This window comes from Elephantulus edwardii, unplaced genomic scaffold (assembly GCF_000299155.1).
Source record: "Elephantulus edwardii isolate Elephantulus edwardi_28Jun2011 unplaced genomic scaffold, EleEdw1.0 scaffold00195, whole genome shotgun sequence".
Taxonomy (NCBI): Eukaryota; Metazoa; Chordata; class Mammalia; order Macroscelidea; family Macroscelididae; genus Elephantulus; species Elephantulus edwardii.
In genome coordinates this window covers 2,263,853-2,283,136 of record NW_006399945.1, presented here as the reverse complement: position 1 = coordinate 2,283,136, position 19,284 = coordinate 2,263,853, and the positions used below count along the sequence as shown (strand labels likewise).

The following is a 19,284-nucleotide window of genomic DNA, read 5'->3' as shown; positions in this document are numbered from 1 at the left end:
TTAACCAGAAACTTTTCCCTATGTCATCCTTGACCAGTGAACTGTTTTTCTGAAATGACTGAGGTGTACATCTATTTGAAATAGAATCTGTTACTGGGCCAGGAGATCTTAGAAACTAGTAGTCTCAAGTCAAGAAGTCTGTGGCTTAAGTATCTATAATGTGCATCTATTTGGCCTAGAGACAGCACAATCTCAGCTTTTCAGAAGCTTATTTATTACCTTCTAATCAAGCCTGTGAGAATACCTCAAGAGATAAGAACAATTATCATCCCTCCTCCTTTTTTTCCCCCTCTAAGAAACGGTGTCAGCAAATACCCAATAGTAAATCTGCATTCTCAAATTTATTTTTGGATCTGGGGTGTTAGTGATGTCAAGTGTGATCAGGCAACAGCTAGGAGGCAGGGTTGCATCTGAGAATGGTAGGAAAATAAAAAAGAAAGCAACACTGTGTAAGTAAATTCACATGTGGATTGCCCTGGGTGTTGTTTCTGATAAACAGAACAGAAAAACAGAACTGGAGGAAACGGTCCTAATACTTCTAGTCTAAACCAATCATTGGTGATTGCTGTGCTAGCAAGGTCATGGCGCGTTCTTTCTCTCCCTCTCACTTCTTATTACTTCTTACTACTATAGCTGCTGCCCCTGAAGTTTTCCTAATCAGTTTTACTGGACACCACTGAGTTTAGTATGAGACTACTCAACAAGTATTGACAGTGTTAACAATGGGCTTGAGTTTTCAGAGCTGACGGGGATGGCACAGGATAGAGCAGGGTTCAGATCAGATGTGTCGTGCTGGGCCGGAAGATCCCTAACAACAACCCTTTATAAAAATTTCAATGGTTCCATGTTGCCTACAGAATTAAGCTCAAACCCAATTCGGCATCCTAAATTCCAATTCATTCTAATCCCAACCTTTTAATGACTTAAGGGTAATAACTAATCAGTCCCATATACTTTCATTGCTTTTTTGTCTCTTAATATTTATATTTTCATGCATTAAAATTCCTTGCCTCAAAAATGCCTTCCTTTCCTGTCTTCCATAAGTTGAAGTCTTACTCAATGTTTGGAAGCTCAATTTATATTGTATTTTCTTCATAAAATTGCCTACTCTTGCAACTGATTCTAGTAAAAGTTTCTCTGAAATTTAGTGGCTCATCTCATTTTTTACCTTGTAATTTTTCAAAATATTTTGACCAAGATCTCCTTTTTCTTTTCACTGTTTATAGCCTATAACATTATGTTGTATGCAGCACGTGTTCTATAGATATTAAAAAGGAAATATTTAAAATAATTTAAAACATGTGAACATGAATAACATCAATAAATAAGTTTCAGGGTAGTACATGTATAAGTGCATGTAACAAAACCATGCTACTCTGATTTTGAAAAAAAATGTGAAAAATATATTTATTTTCAAAATTATTATCTTACTACAGTATAGTACAAGGTTGTGGCAACAGAAAAGAAAAATTAAAATGGCTTGATAGGTATAAATATTTAAAGACTCATTTATCAATTTTTAAAATGATACAACTCTCCTATTATAAAGTTCATCAAGAAAAAAAGATTTACACTATACACAAAAGCAAGGACTACATTACAAGAACCGTGGAGTAAATGAAAGGAAAAAAAAAGACTTAATTCAAAGGATGATTGAGATCCTGAAGTTTCTGGGAGGACTGTCCTCCAATCTGGCTGACCAGGACATATACATATTCTCTTTCTGACACATCTAATACTGTCCTTTCTTAAAGGTGTAGCTATGTTTCATTAGTTAAGGTTTTATCTTGGGCTTCCCATTCACACAGCTGTTCCTGTTGACCAGTAACAAAGAGGCTGCATTTTGGTTCTGCTCTTCTCTTCTACTCTAGGTGGTGGAATCCCTTTCCCTGTTTGGCAGATGACATTTTGAGTTCAGATTTTAACTCATGGAAACTTCCATAATGAGAAGGACCTGTGCAAAGATCTACTCTTTCCTCCCCTGCCAGTTCTTCCATTTCTATGTGATGGTTTATGGAGAAGTCTAGAATGAATCACTCTGTCTTGGCAGTGTGTCCTCTGGTGAAGGAGGCAGGATATCAGTTGATTTCAGAGTTGGGTTGCCTGGGTCATGGTTTGATACGGTTTTGAATCCAGCCCAGGTAGTTAGTAACCTTCGTATATACACCTGGAATATCTTTCTGTCCACAGCCAATACCCCAACTGATGATGCCAACCAAAGTCATGCGCTGGTCTGTCATACACACCAGGGGGCCTCCTGAGTCACCCTGCAAGAGAAGGAACAGGTTACGGTGGGTGAAAATGAAAGACTAAGGACGTTAGGCATTACTATTTACAGAGTTAAGAGTGTAATTCAGAAAACATTCACATGCATTATCTCGGTCCTCTGGAGACCTAGACTGTATCTCTACACATGCAGGTGAAAGTGGAATTGATAAAACTCCTCAAGCATTTCAGGCCTCAAAGGTCTCTACTTTGAACTCCACCACTTAAGAGACGTGGCTATAAGCTAACAGCACTCCAGATAAAAGTTTATGATGTAAACTAAGCTGTTCTATGAATTAATTGGGAGAATGCATGAAGAGCACTGAGAATAATATTTAATTAGCCAAACCCTTGGTAACTGTTAGCTGGTATTGTTATGGTTTTGAAATAAAATTATTCTTGTTGTCGTGTACCGTCGAAGTCGGAACCAACCCATAGCTGACCCTTCAGTGGGTTTTCAGAGGGAGTTAATTGCACGGGAGGAGATTGCCCAGCTTTCTCCTACGGGGCAGCTTTAATTTGAAGTTTGCAGATAATGATTTCACTTTGCATACCTTTTTTTAATGACAGTTGGCTTAGGTCCTACACTTGAGGTATGGAAAGACACCAATCAAAAGAGACCAAATGATGTCAAGAAGCCAAGGGGGGGCGGAGACCAGCCTGATCATGTAATAAGGACAGCCTTACAGAGTCTTCAGTATGGGAGCAGTGCAGGAGTTCTCTTTCCACTCTAACTCCTGGTCCCTAAAGGAGAGTCTGGCAGACTATCGGCACCAAAATGTCTGCGTGCTAACATTTCCTGAGCTGTATTCAGGTCCCGATACTAGCAAGTTAGTCTGTCTTTGGTAGCCCAATATTTTGTCACCATGAAATATATGTAGCAACTCTGATAAGACTGCCTACATGGTGATCTTGAAACAATTTGATTTCCCAGAATACTAGGGCCAAATATGAGCTTTAAAGAATGTATTCTCTCAAATTATCTATGTCCTCCAGTCCAGGAAGCTCCCCTTTCTTCTTCTCCCTTCCAAAGCTCACTCCCATCCTCTAGCACTATGGTTGTTGCTATGTACCATGAGTTGGAATCGACTCACACTGACCCTTCAGTGAGGTTTCACAGGTGGTAAATCACAGGGCAGATGACTGTCCCTCTTTGTCCCACGGAGGAGCTGGAGGATCCAAACCGTGTGCCTTTGGGTTGGCAGCACAACTCCTTACCCCTAACCACTATTGAATGTTAGTAATTTCTTAATTTGTGTTGTTTTATCCATCACTGCAATAGTCAATTAATTCCGTTCACAGGAAATCCTGCACCAGGTGGAGTTTCCTGTTCAGACACTGGGGAAATTTCCTGCAGTTTAGTTTTAAATGTAGGTGACTTTGATCTTTCTCCAAGTGCTTTATTCTCTGAGGCCTTCATCTAAAATCCCCAGGGCCTCACCAAGCTGAAACCACTGCTTTCTGATTAGAAATACTTATATTTTTTCCTTCTTGTTTAAAAACCTGTTGGCCATGGAACCCTGTCACCCAGGTGGGCCCGGAGCACGGAGGGGTGGTCCTGTTTACCTTGCAGGCGTCGTGCAGGCTTACGTGGCTCCCTCCGCTGCGGGTGTCTCCAGCACACAGCATATTGTTTGTGACGGTCTTATTGAACAAATGCTCTGACGTGCAATGGTTGGCTGGGTACAGCCTGACGTGAGCCTCTTTCAGGCGCTCAGAATAAGAAGGAGAAGCTGAAAAGGGGAGGGGAAATCAACATTTTAGAGAAAGGAAGGAGGAAAAGAAATTTTCCAAAGATACTTATCAAGTCTTAGCACATGTTCTAGTCAACACTCTACTATTGCCAAGATGTTATTGTTTTGACCTACAAAAGCAGCAATTTTATAGGAGTTAAATCAAGCTTTCCCAACAGCAGCACTCTTGATATTTTGGATTAGAAAATTCTGTGTTGTGGTGGGAGGGGCTGTTTCGTGCATTATAAGATGTTTCGCAGTATCAGTGGCCTCTACTAAGTGTCAGTTATTAACCTCCACTCCCTGAACAACAAAAGACATGTCTTCAGATAATGCCATGGCCAGGACTGCACAGCCAACAAAGTGCACCTTTAGAACTTGAATTCAGGTCTGCAAAATTTCAGAGTCCAAAAGCTGATTGTTATAAAGTCAACTGATGCGCGGCAGTCCCATGCGAAAATTGTGAGACAATAGGTTTTCCAAGATTGTGATTGTTTAGAAATAGATAATCAGGCCTTTCTTCCAAAATGCCTCTCAGTAGGTTTGAACCATTCACCTTTAGGTTAGTAATTGAGCACTTAATTGTTTGTGCCACTTAGGAAATCCTTTTACCCCAGCACCACATTCAGACAGAACTTTCTTTAAATCTTAAGCACATGAAAGCATATCCAAACACCCTTGACCTGTACAGGGACCTTAGGAGGCAGATGATGTATTCCCAGATTCTCCCTTGACAAAGCAATAGGGTTTGAGCCAGGGCTAGAATCCAGCTCTTCTAAGCACTTTTGTTCTTTGGTCAACCTTGCACCTCCTTTTGCTCTGCTGACAGACAGGATGGAGTCGAGACTTCCTTCCACTTACTCGCTTCATGCCTGCCATAGCCAGAAAGTTCACATTCGGTCCAGTCAGGCAGCTGCAAGTTGGGCTCAGGGAGGCAGGCGGGACGCACGCTGTTGCTCTCCTGGGCACACTGCAGTGAGTTTGATTTCAGCTGCAGCAGAGCTGGGAGAGAGAAGTGGGGAAGGAAAGAAGTCCTCTGTGAAGAGCTGCTTCTCATTTTAGAGGAGAAAAATTCAAAGAGGATTGAGGGTTTAGAAGGAGAGAGGGTACATGCATGGTTTTTTGGGGGGATGTAGATTGTGATCTGGGAAATTCTGTGCTGAAGCTGTGAGGATGGCATCTTACCAATGTCATTGTCGTAAGTGTCATCATCAAATTTCTCATGGACAAAGTACTGTTTTATTTCAAATCTCTGTTCCTCTTCTCCGGAAATCAACTGGTATGTTTTGCCCAGGACCACCTTAATGTGCTCAAAAGGATACCTAATGGAGAGAGAGCCATAGATTGTCAGACCCCCTCTAATGAACACCCCCAGCTGCATGGCTTTGGGTTTCCCAAGTCCCTACCTCTCCTGGAAGCAGTGAGCAGCAGACAGAACCCAGCAGGAATTGATCAGTGTTCCCCCACACAGAAACCTCTCTCCTGGTGACCTCCTGTTCTTGACGAAGATTGCGGCCTGCCAGGGATGAGAGGTGATGTCCGTGTAGAGCCCTCCTTTAATGCGAAACTGAGGTTGCTTGTACTGTCTCAGGCCACAGGTGGCTAGCAGAGGTAAAGAAAGAAAAGGGACGTCAGATAGATGGTCCCTGAGGTGACGCCCTTGGACAGCTCATCTTAGTTTCTTCTCTTGGAACCAGTGTTCTACAGGTTCACTGCACTTCACAGAGTGATATAAGAGTCTCCAGTGTCAAGACCCAGGACTCTCATTGTTGAGTACATATGCCAAGGATCATATTTGCATTATGTTTAATCCTCATAAGACTGAGCTTCAAAGGCTGAGAAGTTCTTGACCTAGGTCACGTTGCACTGATATTTAAATCCAGGTCTATCTGACGCCAAAGCTGGAGCTCCTTCTCCTAGGTTTTACTGCTTCTAGTTTCTCCTCCTGTCTGTCCCTTCCTGATTGAAGAAATCACAAAGCAGACTACCCAAACTCCCTGTAGTTCCCTCCTGGGAAATGTTTACTCCATTTATTTGCCACATTTTCATCTTTTTCCCAGCTTTCCAGGCCCACATGCATTCCTACTTCCTCAGTAAGCATTCTTTTAACATTGTAACCCAGCAGATTAGCAAGACCTTGCAAATAACTTTGGTTATGAGTTAACTGGCAGTTTGTGTCTTATCTTCCTAGTAAGATGGTATGTTCACAGGAACAGAATTAGCCTTTTCTCAGAGAATTCTATCTATTCCCAATTGCCAAACGGAAGATTTCCATTTTAACAATATTTGAATTTTCTGTTTCCTAACCTCTATCACTTAGGGGAGTACAGCAAGAGAGATAATAAAGTCTGTGTAGCATTGATGCCATTTCTTCTTTAAATATCTGATAAAATGTATTAATTAAAAAAGACTGTAATGGTAAAATACCATTATTATAAAGAGCTAAGGAGAGTTTTATATAGAAAATCAATTTGGAGAGTTAAGAGAAAGGCCTGGGGGGAGCTCTGGTGGCCTAGTGGCAAGGAGCTGCAACTACAATCCCAGAGGCGCACGGTTCAAATCCACCAGATGCTCTGCTGGGGAAGGAGGAGCAATCTCCTCCTGTACCAGTCAGATCTGATTTGACAGTACACTCACACAAAAGTAATAATAATAATAATAAAAAGAGAGAAAGAGAGAGAGAAAGGCCTGGGAAGGAAAATAGGGGCAAAAAAATAAATAGGCAAGTTATTTCAAGAGAGAAACAAGACACAGTAAAGAGTGGCTTAGATGTTGTAATTAATCAAATATGCTAATCAGTGGTAATTAAGGTTCTAAAACAAAATGTTTATGAATGATTGTATGAAAACCAATCAGAAGAATTTTTCTAAATAGAGGTAATAGAGTTCATGGTAAAAGCACACATCTTATAGTCAGAGAATGATTGAACCAAACTGCAGCTCTACCACCTGGGAACCCAATGAACTTGGGCAGGCCACATGATGGCTCAGAAGTGGCAAAACAGAGATGGGAAGAACACCTCTCACCAGACTGATAGGCTAACAAAGTGCTTTGTTATCTAAGGATTACCATGTGAGAGGCCATTTCCTCATGTTCACCACCAGGCTCACCATCAGCATGACTAAAGGAGACTAAAGGAATCTCACAAGAGAGAAAAGTTGGGAGCCTACTGAATTCTTTTTGAAGTCTGTTGTTTATAGAAGTTGCTCTTGACTATTCTTTCTTCTGCCTCTTTTTCCTCATCCCTGTGCTGTATAAAATGGATACCTGCTCAGGAGTGTGGAAACCTGCTCAGAAGTGTGGCTGCCCCCACCTCTCCGCCCGCCCCAGACCTGGCTTTTCTCAGAGACTGGCTGCAGAAGGTGGTAAAGGACGGGAGCTGGATGTGAGAGAGAGTGGTCAAGAGCCAGCCCTTACAGCACTGAGGCATGTCGCAGTACTCCCACGTCAGCCTGTGGTTCTTCAGCACGTGGCACCAGGGCTTCTCATCCTCATCTGGATTCCTAGACATAAAGGGGGTGAAGAGTTTCAGACGCTTAGATTTTTCCAGGCATAACACGACTGTTTGTGTGAGAGGAGCGGAGGCTCAGTAAACCAGTGGCAAAAACACTGACTTACAAAGAAGGATCGTGAGCTCTGGACTTGGGTCCAATACAGAATCTCACCAAGGGAAAAAAAAACCCTTATTTTTAACTTCAATTTCTTATCAGTAATATAGCCATCTAATCTCACAGGGGTGTTGAAAGGAAATGTGAACTGTTCAGTGAGGAAACCCTTAAAATTCATGGAGATAAAGTGCAATGTGAGAATGGAGTTGATGAGGACTAAATGGCTATGGATCCAAACCCCGTAGCGTGGCATCCTCATCGAGGAAAAGGTCTGCTTGACTTTTCGTAATAGCGATTCTAACAAATGAAGGCTAGAGTATGTAATATCCCTGATCTTTTTTCATCTCGGTCAGTCCTTTATAACTATAAATACCAGTCTTCTCCTAACCCAGATCTTTCTCCTACTGTCATCTTATACCCGCGAAGCCAGACCCTGCACTACTCACCGGCAGTAATTGTGTTTGCCCAGGCCCAGGGTCTGAGCATTGCTCTTCCACGCTGTGTAAAACTTGCTCATCAGGATCATAGAATTCCACTGGAGGCAGGTGGTTCCAGATACAGTAAGGCTGTGAGTACCACGGTAATCGAACCCATTTCCAGAGTAGCAATCTTTGGTTTTTCCTAGGACAAAAGAAATCTGAAACTGAAACAAAACCAGCCAAGCAGATCAATTACACCTTTCAATAGGGCCTGAATTGAAAGTGCTGGACAGAGAAGTCGAAGGCCAGGCTAGTGTTGAAAGGGGTGTGATCTCCACCATTCCTCTTTGTTGTCTTTCTGCAACTTCTTATACTTAGGGATGGCAAATGGATTTCATGTCATGTGCCAGCTTCCACGAGTTAGATGTGGCTTCTGAATTGAGAGTCTCTGCGGTATATGCAGGTTCAGCAAGAAAAGGTGCTATGTTCAGGTAGCGCTAAGTGCTATGGGCTTGGGAAGGGGAACAGGAATGAATCTCAGAATGCTGCCTATTTGCCTATCATTGTCCTTTTTAAACTGACAAAGTAGAACACTGTGCATAAATCATCTAAACCAATGAATAACAATTTTTTCAGATCCTGAGATGTAGTAGAAGAGCTTTAGAATTATTACAGAGTTTACTATTTCAAAAGTATGTCAGCATTACATGTAAACTTAATGGACATGTGTAAGCATATATATAAGAGCTCTGGTGGCCTAACAGCAAGGAGTTGTATTGACAACTGGAAGGCAAATAGTTCAAATCTCCTCTCAGGCAATTAATTTATTGCCTCTGAAAACCCACTGGAGGGTGAGCTGTGATTCAGTTCTGATTGGATGGTACATAACAACAACAATAAGTGTGTGTGTGTGTGTGTGTGTGTGTGTGTTACACACACACAATAAAGATGCATGTGTGTCCAGACCTGTATAAACACATACAAAGAGACAGACTGAAAAAAATTAATTGCTGTCCAGCTGGAACTGACTCACAGCTGAACCGTTAGAAGTTTTCCAAGGGTATAAACCACATGAGAGATTGTCCAACTTTTTCCCACTGAGCCACTATTGTTGTAAGGAGCTGTCAAGTCAAGTATGACTCATAGCAACCCTGTGAATAACAGAACTGAACCCTGTTCTATCGTGTGCCCTCAATCAGGTAGATTTACACAGAGCAGAGACTGCAGCAAAGGGCTTGAGTGAGTCAGCGATTGTGAGAACAGAACACAGAGGCACTGGTGGATTCAAGCTGCAGACAGTTCAGCTCCCTGCAGACTACACCACCAGGGCTCCTTCATTAAGGTTATAGGCAAGACAGGTTTTTGTTGTTGCTATGTGCCATCAAGCTACTTTTTGACGCACAATGACCCTAATGACACAGTAGAATGGCTCCATTAGGTCTCCTAGGCTGTAATCTTTATGCAAGCAGATTGCCAGAGCTGCTGGTGGGTTCAAATTGATCTCTTTTCTGTCAGCAACCAGACTTACCCATTGTATCAGCAATGTTCATACATACACACACAGATATACATGTTTCTATATTATTTACGACATCAGGCTGGAGACTAAGGTGTGCCTGATCCAGGCTATAGTCTTCGCAATTACATGCTTTGCATTGGAGAGTTGGACAGTGACTAGGGATGATAGAAAGAGAATTGATGCCTTTGAGCTGTGGTGCTGGAGAAGAATGTTGAATATGCCATGGACTGCTAAGAGAACCAACAGGTTTGTCCTGGAGAAGGTGAAGTCAGAATGCTCCTTGGAGTCAAGGATTCTGAAGCTTCATCTGACATACTTTGGGCATGTTGCAAGGAGGGACTGCTCTGTGGAGAGGGACATCATGTTTGGCAGAGTGGAGGGACGGCACAGGAGAGAAAGACCCTCGATGAGACAGATCAATTCTGTGAGTGGAATGGTGGAAATGGGTGTGTTGGAGGTGGTGAGGTTGGCAGAGAATAGAACGGCATTTAGGGCTCTTGTACATAGGGTGGCTATGATCACAAGCCACTTGATGGCACATAACACCAACAACAGCATATAATTTGCAACTATTTTTCAAACCATATGACAAATGACATATATGTAACATTTGGAAAAGCACCACTGAATGCATAGGACTTTTTTGTAACTTTGTTGTTTTTTTTTAACTTGGCTGGGGTCTCCCACATTAAAATCTTAAAAGAGAAGGAGAGATAATGCTCAGAAGGGTGGAAGGACAGCACAGGAGAGGAAGATCCCAGAGGAGATGGATTGGTACAGTTACTGGGCCAACAGGGATAGGTGTGTCAGAGTCAGTGAGACTAGGGCAGGGCAGGGTTCAGAGCTGCTGTACATAGGTCGCTATTAGTCACAGACAAACTCAACGGCACTTAACAACACAACAACCTTCAAAAAGGAGGGAGGAGAGTGACTTCATTCAGTCTCAAAAGAAAGACTGGAATCTCTGATCAGGCTCTTCTGTAGAGAATGAAAATCTGTGTGTGTGTGTGTGTGTGTGTGTGTGTGTGAGACAGACAGAGAGAATCAAGCCACTCCGGCTCCAATATCTAGTTACAGGCCAATCTACTTGAAAACGTCTTTCTCTGGATTTTCTTGCCTGTAAATCAACATGACTGACCACCTTCACACTATTTTATTTTTTTTCCTCCTCAGCTCCAGAGGAACTGCCCGTCTTGTCCCCTCAGATGCCTCTGTCAGGCATGCAGCTGGGGCTGCACTCTTACCGTTGGTACAGGCGGGTGTGCTGCAGAACTCTGGGCTGTACATGCCTGCTTTAAAAATGTAGCACCAGGGCTTCGAGTCTCGGTCTGGGTTTCTGAAAAATCAGCCAGTGAGGCCAAGAGAAATTAGAAGTGAGGCCTCCCCTCTCAGACCCATATACCAGGGAGTCTTTCCCTCCTCCTCCAACTACAGTCTCTTTCTGCCCGAAGAAACCCCCCTCAGTAAGAAAGAAGGCCCCCTCACCTGCAGTAGTTGTGGTTCCCAAGGCCCAGCTTGAGTGCGTCCCGCCTCCGCCCGCTGTATGGCTTCTGGGACAGAGCGCTGCTGTTCCAGTTGATGCACTCGGCCCCGCTCTCTGCTGTGCTCCACGTGCCCCTGTAGGTGATTCCTTGGCCTTTGTAGCACGTAGCCTTTGCATCTGGTTTAAAGGGCACATGGTACCCCAAGGGAATTTTTATTTCATTTAACTTTTCAAAGAGCTCTCAAATTTGAGGGAGAACCGGTGAGGCAGGCTGGCTACTGACACCCACAACTGGAACTCTTGAGGTGAGTGAGGTGGCCTGGACAGAGCCAGAACCTAGATCTGCACTCAAGGCTCAACCCACTGGGCCTAGTACTTCGGGTTCCTAGTCTACCATTAGGGAGCTCTGATGGCCTAGGGAGAAGGAGTTGTGCTACCAATCTAAAGACATGCAGTTCAAATCCAACAGCTGCTTCAAGGGGAAAAAGATGGGCCATCTTCTCCCATGTGGTTTACAGATTCTAAAAACCCACTTGAAGGACAGCTATGAAACTGTTCTGACCCAACAGTACACAGCAACAACAATCTAACACTGAATGACCCTTCTCTGTTTCCCCTTCTACTACTGTCACTTCTTTTTTCCACTACACACTTTTCTTTTCTGGATGAATTTGGGAGTTGAAATTTCAATATCCACCCTTACACTGATCCATCTACCCATGTACTTACCTATTTCACAGCTTTTCCCAAAAAATCCTTCAGGGCACTGGCAGACGAAATCGGAGAAATATACGGCCTGCCAACATATTCCTCCATTGAAGCACCTTGGTTCACTGCAACCTGTCAAATGTAAATAACAAAACTCCTAAGTATTTTCAGGAACCAGTAGTCATTCGGTGGTAGAGTTATTGCCATCTGTTGAGGAGACCTTGGTTCATTTCCCAGCTAGTACTATAAAATGGTGATTTGCATGTTGCTATGACAGACCTCTCCAGAGTACTGAAGAGCAACAATGTCATTCTGGAGACTAAGGTGTGCCTGATCCAGGCCATAGTCTTCACAATTGCTTGTTTTGCATCAGAGAGCTGGACAATGACTAGGGATGACAGAAAGAGAATTGATGTCTTTGAGCTGTGGTGCTGGAGAAGAGTTTAGAGTATACCATGGACTGCCAGGAGACCAAACAGGTTTGTCCTAGAGAAGGTGAAGTCAGCCTGCTCTTGGAGGCAAGGATTCTGAGGCTTTGTATCACATACTTTGGACATGTTGCAAGAAAGGATCTGTCCTTGTAGAGGGACATCATGCTTGGGAGGTTGGAGGGACAGCACAAGAGGGGAAAATCCTTACTGAGATGGATTGTTGTAGTAACTGGGGTAATGAGGGTAGATGTGTCGGAGGCAGTAAAGTTGACACAGGTTAGAGCAAGTTTCAGGGCTATTGTACAAAGGGTCACTATGAATCACAAGCAACTCGATGGCACATAACAACAATATGCTGAACCAGACAACAAATATGTCTTGGAGATGGTGCAGCCAAAGTGCTCTTTGGAGGCAAAGATGATAAGGTTTTGCCTCACTTCAGACACGCTGCTAGAAGGGGCTAACTCCTTAGAGAGGGACATGATGCTCAAAAAGGTATCGGGTTGGTAAAGGAGAAGACCCCTGACCAGGTGGATTGACACAGTGACTACCTCAATGGGTTCTAATATGTCAGGAAACATGAGGATGGCACAGTATTGGGCAGGGTTCAGATCTGTTGTTCACAGGGTTGCTATGGTTTGTATTCAACTCAACGGCACCTAACAACAACCACAATGATGAACCTCTCTCCTGAAGTAGGCCATCATGTTTGCTAACATTGAAAACCCTCAATAAAATGGATTGACACAATGGCTGTAAAAAAGAGCTCAAATATGGCAACAATTGTGAGCATGGCACAGGACTGTGAATGCCTGTGTTCTTTTGTGTTGTGTACATGGTTGGTCCGACAGTGATGGTCAATCAAGATGTCCTGGTGGTGCAGTGATTAAGCTTATTCTACTAACAAAAACACTGGTGGTTCAAACCCGCAGCTCCACACAACAAAGATATGACAATCTGCTTCTGTAAAGACGAGAGCCTTGGAGATCCCACGGAGCAGTTCTGCTCTGATCTACAGGGTTTGCTATGATCTTGGAACTGGCTCAGTAGTAATGTGATGATGCTGAATTGGGTAAGATTTTGTTCTATGTGTGTCACAAAAATGTGGGGCTAAATGGATAACTGCTAGCAACAAGTACTTTCAAAGCCACTTCAAGAATTGTTAGATTTAACAGTCCTTTTTATATATACCAGGCACTCTTCTCTTTTGTAGGGAGCTTTGGTGGTCTAGTGGTAAGGAGTTGTACTATCAACTCAAAGGCAGGCAGTTCGAATCTACCAGAGGCTCCATGGGAGAAAGGTGGGCAATCTCCTCCTGTGTGATTTACAGCCCCTGAAAATCTGCAGGAGGCTCAGTGAGGAATCGCTTCTGATTTGATGGGAAAGCAGTGAAATCTTCTTTGCACATAAAAATTAATTCAATCATTATTCAAAATGGGTGACCCTGGAGGACATTATGCTGAGTGAGGTATCTCAGTCACAAAGGGACAAATGCTATATGCTGCCACTGTTGTAGAATGAGGCTGACATCGGGATGGGGGTAAGACTGAGAAAAACTAGATGAAATATGTTTATGACATTGAAGTCTTTGGGGGAGAGAATATTTTCTATTTTAGGGCATTATGTTTATCGTAAGAGTATGGAATGAGGGTTGCAGAGTGGATTATATTTGGGGGTTGGGGGATGTGTGTGGGGGATTGCGTACCAATGAGGGAGTTTTCCTTTTGCGTTTGAAGGAGAGGAGCAAACGGGGGGAGGGTGGGGAGAGGGGTGCAACAATGAGTGAATGGAATTCCAAAATCTCTGTAGATGTTCATTGACATGAGAAATAAAGAAATTTTTAAAAAAATTAATTCAATCCTCAAAGCAAAATATGTCCTAAATTCTTATAAGTAGTTATAGTTTTAAGAGTGTTTTCTATACACCAGGCTCCATTCCAAGTAGTTTTAAAAGTCAACTCATTTAATTCTTGATGAAACTCGTGACATTGTTGTTGTTGTTGTTAAGTGCCGTCGAATTGGAGGCAACTCATAGCGACCCTATGAACAAAAGACCTGGACACTGGTATAACATTCATCCTTTCTCCAAGTTCATAGGGTTTCCAGAGGCAAGCTATTATACATTATTATTTTTACCGTTTTATAGATGAGAACAATAAGGATTAGCAAGTGAAAGCATTTCTCAGAGTCAGTGAGACTGGCTCAGGACAGGGCAGTGTTCACAGCTGCTGTACATAGGGTCACTGTGGGTCACAGGTGACTGGATGGCACATAACTACAACGACAAAGGTCACATAGTCTCATTTCTTTTTTTGTTTTGCCATCTTCACCTAAGGCAGAACATGGCTGGAGTCATTTTGTGGTGGGGATTGTGAAAGACACAGTTTGAGCTCAAGGTACTGGACCTCTGGAGTTAGAAGCATGGGTACAGAATCGGATACATACTTTTGACAGGCACAGAGTGGCACTGTGGACTGCCACCGTCACACCGGCAGTATTCCACCCGATTGCCTCTGAGCATGGGCCGCAACCACGACTGGCGGTGCTGATACGTCGTCTGTGTTTTTTCATCTCTGCAGGTCGCTGTAATAAAAGACAAGTTTGGCCTCTTTAGCGTTGTTGTGATGTGCTGTTGAGTCAGAACCATCTCAACAGCTGACCCCTAAACAGGCCTTCAGAGGCTGTAAATCACATGAAGACCACTGACCATCATTGTTGAGCTGCTTTAAAAATCCTATTAACAGTCTTTCAAATTTGTTTGATCTGGAAATCACAGGAACCAAGATCAAAAGCAAAATGCAGAAGGAAGACGAAGAGGAACGATGAGAAGGAGAAGAAGGACGAGAGTAAAGAAGAAAGGAAGAGATAAACTGTAAGTTAGAGGCTATCTGAACACTGGGTTAAGCAAAAGTGGCTTAGATGTCCTGAGAGACATGAAGACAAGAAATACTAAGAAAATAACAATCAACAGCCAGATTCTTGATTTGACTACTCAAGATTTTCTCTAGCCTCTAGAGTCACAAACCGGTGAAAATACAAGTAGTATTCTTGCTTCTTTTGAGCGTCTCTTGGAACCAGGACACTTTTGTAGGTAATTTTGTGCTATTCAACAACTAAAGCAGTTAAGAGTTAAAAAGTGACCCATTCTGGGGAAACTTTCACTATAAAAGGATGTTGAAAAGTCTGCCATCTTGAAAGGAAGCAGTCATGATGGAGAAACATGAAGGATAGTTTTGCACCTGAGGCTGGGCCTACCCACCGCAGCCAAGTCAGTTCTGACTCATAGAGTGATCTGCCGTCGGGTTTCCGAGGCTATAGATCTTCATGGAAGGAGACTGCTCATCTTTCTCCTTCCAAATGCCTGGTGGATTTGAACCTCTGACCTTTTGGTTAGCAGCCTGACACATAATGCACTACTTCATTGGGACTCTCTGAATCAGTGCTAAGTAAGTAACTTGTTAGCTATTTTTCATTTGTTGATGGGCTTGTTTTTATTTTCTGGGTTTTTTTGATGAGTTGGTTTTTACTTTTTGGTAACCTACAAGTAATGTTCCTCTGCTTTCTAAACATAAGCTAGGGTCAACCCCAAATATGGATTTATAGAGAGAAATTTTCTTTATTTCCCATCATGTCAATGAGGTAATAAAATGGAAAATAAAATACCCCAAGCCATTGCCATTGTGTCAGTTCTGACACCAGCAATCCTGTAGGAGGGAGTAAAACTGCCCCATTGGGTCTCCAAGGTTTGTAAACCTTTACATGCACAGATTGCCACACCCCACTCCTCTCCTGGGTGGTGTCTGCTGGGGTTTAACTACTGATCTGTTTTTCTCTGAGTGGTTGGCCACTGAACCACCTGGGTCATTGTCCCTATTTTACCAACAGAAAAACCGTGCACAAAGATATAAATGAATGTGCTTACAGACAGAGTGAGGTTCAGTGGGATGGGGATTACAATCTAGGAAAAGATCCCCGCGGACTGGGAAGAGCTTCACTGTTCTGAGTCAGCTTTCCGGTCACTGTGTAGCCTTGAGCAAGCCACGTGGTCTCTGCAGAGCTCTGGTTTTCCATTTCTGTAACAGGGACTCTGTGCTATTGAGCTTGTACGTCCCCATGGCTTTGTGGTTCCATGATGGGCTACCTCTTCTCAAGGACTCATGGTCCTGCTTTGCTCAGAATCTGGCTAGCTGGTGTCAGAAAAGTGAGTGAGCAGAAATAAATGATGAACGTACTGGTGTCTGCGGAACCACCTGTGTGAATTCAGCTTCTTATGGCTCAAGTAAACAGATCTTGGGTAGAAACAAATTCTTGACTGGACCTAATGCACCCTCCACCCTGTCTAAATTCTGACCCTGCCTTCTGCCATCTCTAGTCTCCTTGTACCTCAGCTTCATCTTACCTCTGTACGAACGGGCTCCTCTTCTATACTTGGCATAGCTTTCCTGTAAAAATTCCAGGGGTGGAGAAAGGATCAGAAAATGGTGAGTATCTCCAGAATAAAGGTGGCCAGGCCACCCATGAACCTGCCAGTCACACAGCACCAGCCCTAAGATTCCCTCGAGGATAACTGGCCCCAGGTGGAATATCCATTTGTTGCCTCTATTCTCATTTTTCTTTCCTAGACTCACTCACTCACTCACTCATTGCCATTGAGTCAGAATCGACTCATAGCTGACCCTCCAGCAGGTTTTCAGAGGCTGTAAACCAAACAGGAGGAGATTGCCCCTTTTTCTCCCATGGAGCAGCTGGTGGATTTCAACACAATTGGATTGACAGCACAATTCCCTACCCACTAGGCCACCAGTCCCTTTCCTCTAGGCTAGCCCTTTCCAAAAGAACTGTCTTTCTGATGAAATAGTCTATATCTGTATTCTCTAATGAGATTTCTCCTAGTCACATGTGACTGTTGAGTCCTTAAAATGTATCCAGTGTGACTAAAGAAATTAGTTTTAAAGTTTATCAGATTACTTTGCAGTTATTTACTACGGGTCAGAAAGCTGGACAATGACTAGGGATGATAAGATAATTGATGCCTTTGAGTTGTGGTGTTAGAGAAGAGTATTGAATGTACTATGGACAACAAACAGCTTTGTCCTGGAGAGGGTAAAACCAGGCTGCTCCTTGGAGGCAAGAATTCTGAAGCTTCTCCTGACATACTTTGGACATGTTGCAAGGAGTGACCAGTCCTTGAGAAGGATGCCATGCTTGGGAGGGTGCAGGGAACGACAGCATAAGAGAGGAAGACCCTCGATGAAATGGACTGATTCAGTAACTAGGGATTCAATTGGAGTAAATGTGTTGAAGGCAGTAGGATTGGCACAGGATAGAGCAGGGTATAGGGCTATTATACGTAGGGTCGCTATGAGTCGCAAGCAACATGATGGCACATAACAACAACAACAACATAATTAGCTTCAAAGTTAAATAGCCACACATAGTTAGCAGCTACCATACTGGACAGTGGAGTTGCAGACACCCATTTCTTTCATGAAGCCATGTCAAACTTTCCCTTCTCTAAATTCCTGTAGCTCAGGCATTGTTCACGTGGCCTTATATGATAGCCTTTATTGTTGAGCATTTTCAAAGAATTCATGCAACTTCTTTCCTAACTGAATAATAAGCAAGCATGTTTGTAATTTCATTTTATAGCACACAGTGTGCTTACATAGTCTTTTAGAAATACTTTATGGATTAACTCCCAGACATTCTTTAAAATCAGTTCCAAACAAGGTGATCAGAGGCAGTGAACTGGAACTGTTTATTCAAGTCAGCATCTAGTGTTTTGCTGTTGGCATCCTGAATCCTGAGTGCCCTATATATGGGATGGCTGCATGTTTATTCTGCAGGTTCACTTTCTCTGACCTCCTTCCACCTCTGTGGATCAGATGAAACTCAATTACACTGAGAGTTTCTGAAAGGACTACAGCCTCAAGGGATGAAGAGCACAGAGATAGCCTGAGGGAGCTCTGGTGGCCTAGTGGCAAGAGGTTGTGCTGCAATCCCAAAGGCATGTGATTCGAATCCACCAGATGCTCCACTGAAGAAGGAGGGGCAATCTCCTCCTGTGCCAGTTGGATCTGATTTGACGGTACACCACAAGGAAAAACAACAACAAAACAGAGATACCCTGGACATCTCACCTGGATGGACAAAGTGAAGGCCACACCACAAAACAGCAATAGACACACAAGTTCCCTCTTCATTTTAGTCATCGGTTCTTCCCAGTGTCCCTTCCTTAAATCCTAGAAGAAAATAATGGGGGGGGGGAGCTGAATCATATGATGTAAGAATGCAAAGTATATGACAAAGTTTGAAAATCTGAGTCTCTACCATGGCTGGCGTTCTCCCGCATCATCTCCTACAGTGGAAAATACCCGGACAAGAGTCTGGAAGATGCTTTTGACAGAGACCCATGTGCTGAAGTGCAAGACCATCTCACACGCTTCTTGGCAGCCAAATTGCAGCAGAGCCCTGGCTTGGTTTCCCTGGAAGTGAATTCCTGCCCAGGTTGACTATTTAAGCCACAGCAATGTCCTCTCTCTGACTTTTTTCAAGGAAAGCTACGGGGATTTTACTGCCGACACATCACAGAGCCAGCTTACCTCAGATTGCCTCTGCTCTTCCATTTATAACAGAGTCTACTTCCATGTCTAAACCTTCTCCATCTTCCAACTAACAAAGGCAAGGCTTTCTCTACACCAGCCCTCCCCCTATTTCACTCCTCCATTGGAATGTCTGTGTCTTTTATTTATAGACTGCAACAGGCTCGATGAAATGCAGATTTACTGAAATAAGAGGAGGCATCTGGTTTTCTGGTCATTAGACTCAGATCTTCCTGGATCCACAGTTCCCAGTTTCCACTTGCCTTTCCCTAGTGATCTTGTGCTCAGCTGTGTAAAGTAGGCTAGTTCGTTGGGGTGTTATTTTGTGGTCTGGCGGACCTCTCACTTCTTCGTTCACAAGAATTAAATCAGGGCATTTCTTCTCTTGACTCATTTCCCTTCAGTCACAACAACTTTTTGATCCCACCCCTCCCCCCTTATCCTAAGGGTTCTAGGGGGAGAGCTCCACTCCATCTGCCTAGAAGCTTCTAGGACTTTCGTCCTTGACATGCTCTGA

General features: G+C 43.3%; 1 protein-coding gene across 1 annotated transcript; it reads right to left on the bottom strand.

Annotated features, from left to right (window-relative positions):
- Nucleotides 1–2,108: 2,108 nt before the first annotated feature.
- On the bottom strand, nucleotides 2,109–18,368 carry PLAT (plasminogen activator, tissue). The gene is made up of 13 exons (XM_006896990.1): nucleotides 18,306–18,368; nucleotides 16,565–16,607; nucleotides 14,611–14,748; nucleotides 11,757–11,867; nucleotides 11,030–11,204; nucleotides 10,789–10,880; nucleotides 8,053–8,227; nucleotides 7,416–7,501; nucleotides 5,405–5,600; nucleotides 5,184–5,320; nucleotides 4,860–5,000; nucleotides 3,832–3,998; nucleotides 2,109–2,267 (listed from the first exon to the last, which is right to left on the bottom strand). The coding sequence occupies exons 1-13, from the start codon at nucleotides 18,366–18,368 to the stop codon at nucleotides 2,109–2,111; spliced, it is 1,683 nt and encodes a 560-aa protein (XP_006897052.1).
- Nucleotides 18,369–19,284: the final 916 nt, after the last annotated feature.

Bases quoted from the DNA above. Each gene is read 5' to 3' on its own strand.
- PLAT (XM_006896990.1), bottom strand. From the start codon at position 18,368: ATGAAGAGGGAACTTGTGTGTCTATTGCTGTTTTGTGGTGTGGCCTTC. The intron at 11,205-11,756 runs GTAAGTACATGG...CCTTTAAACCAG, and splicing joins TGGGAAAAGCTGTGAAATAG to ATGCAAAGGCTACGTGCTAC. The intron at 3,999-4,859 runs GTAAGTGGAAGG...TCCCCTTTTCAG, and splicing joins CTATGGCAGGCATGAAGCGA to CTTCTCCTTCTTATTCTGAG.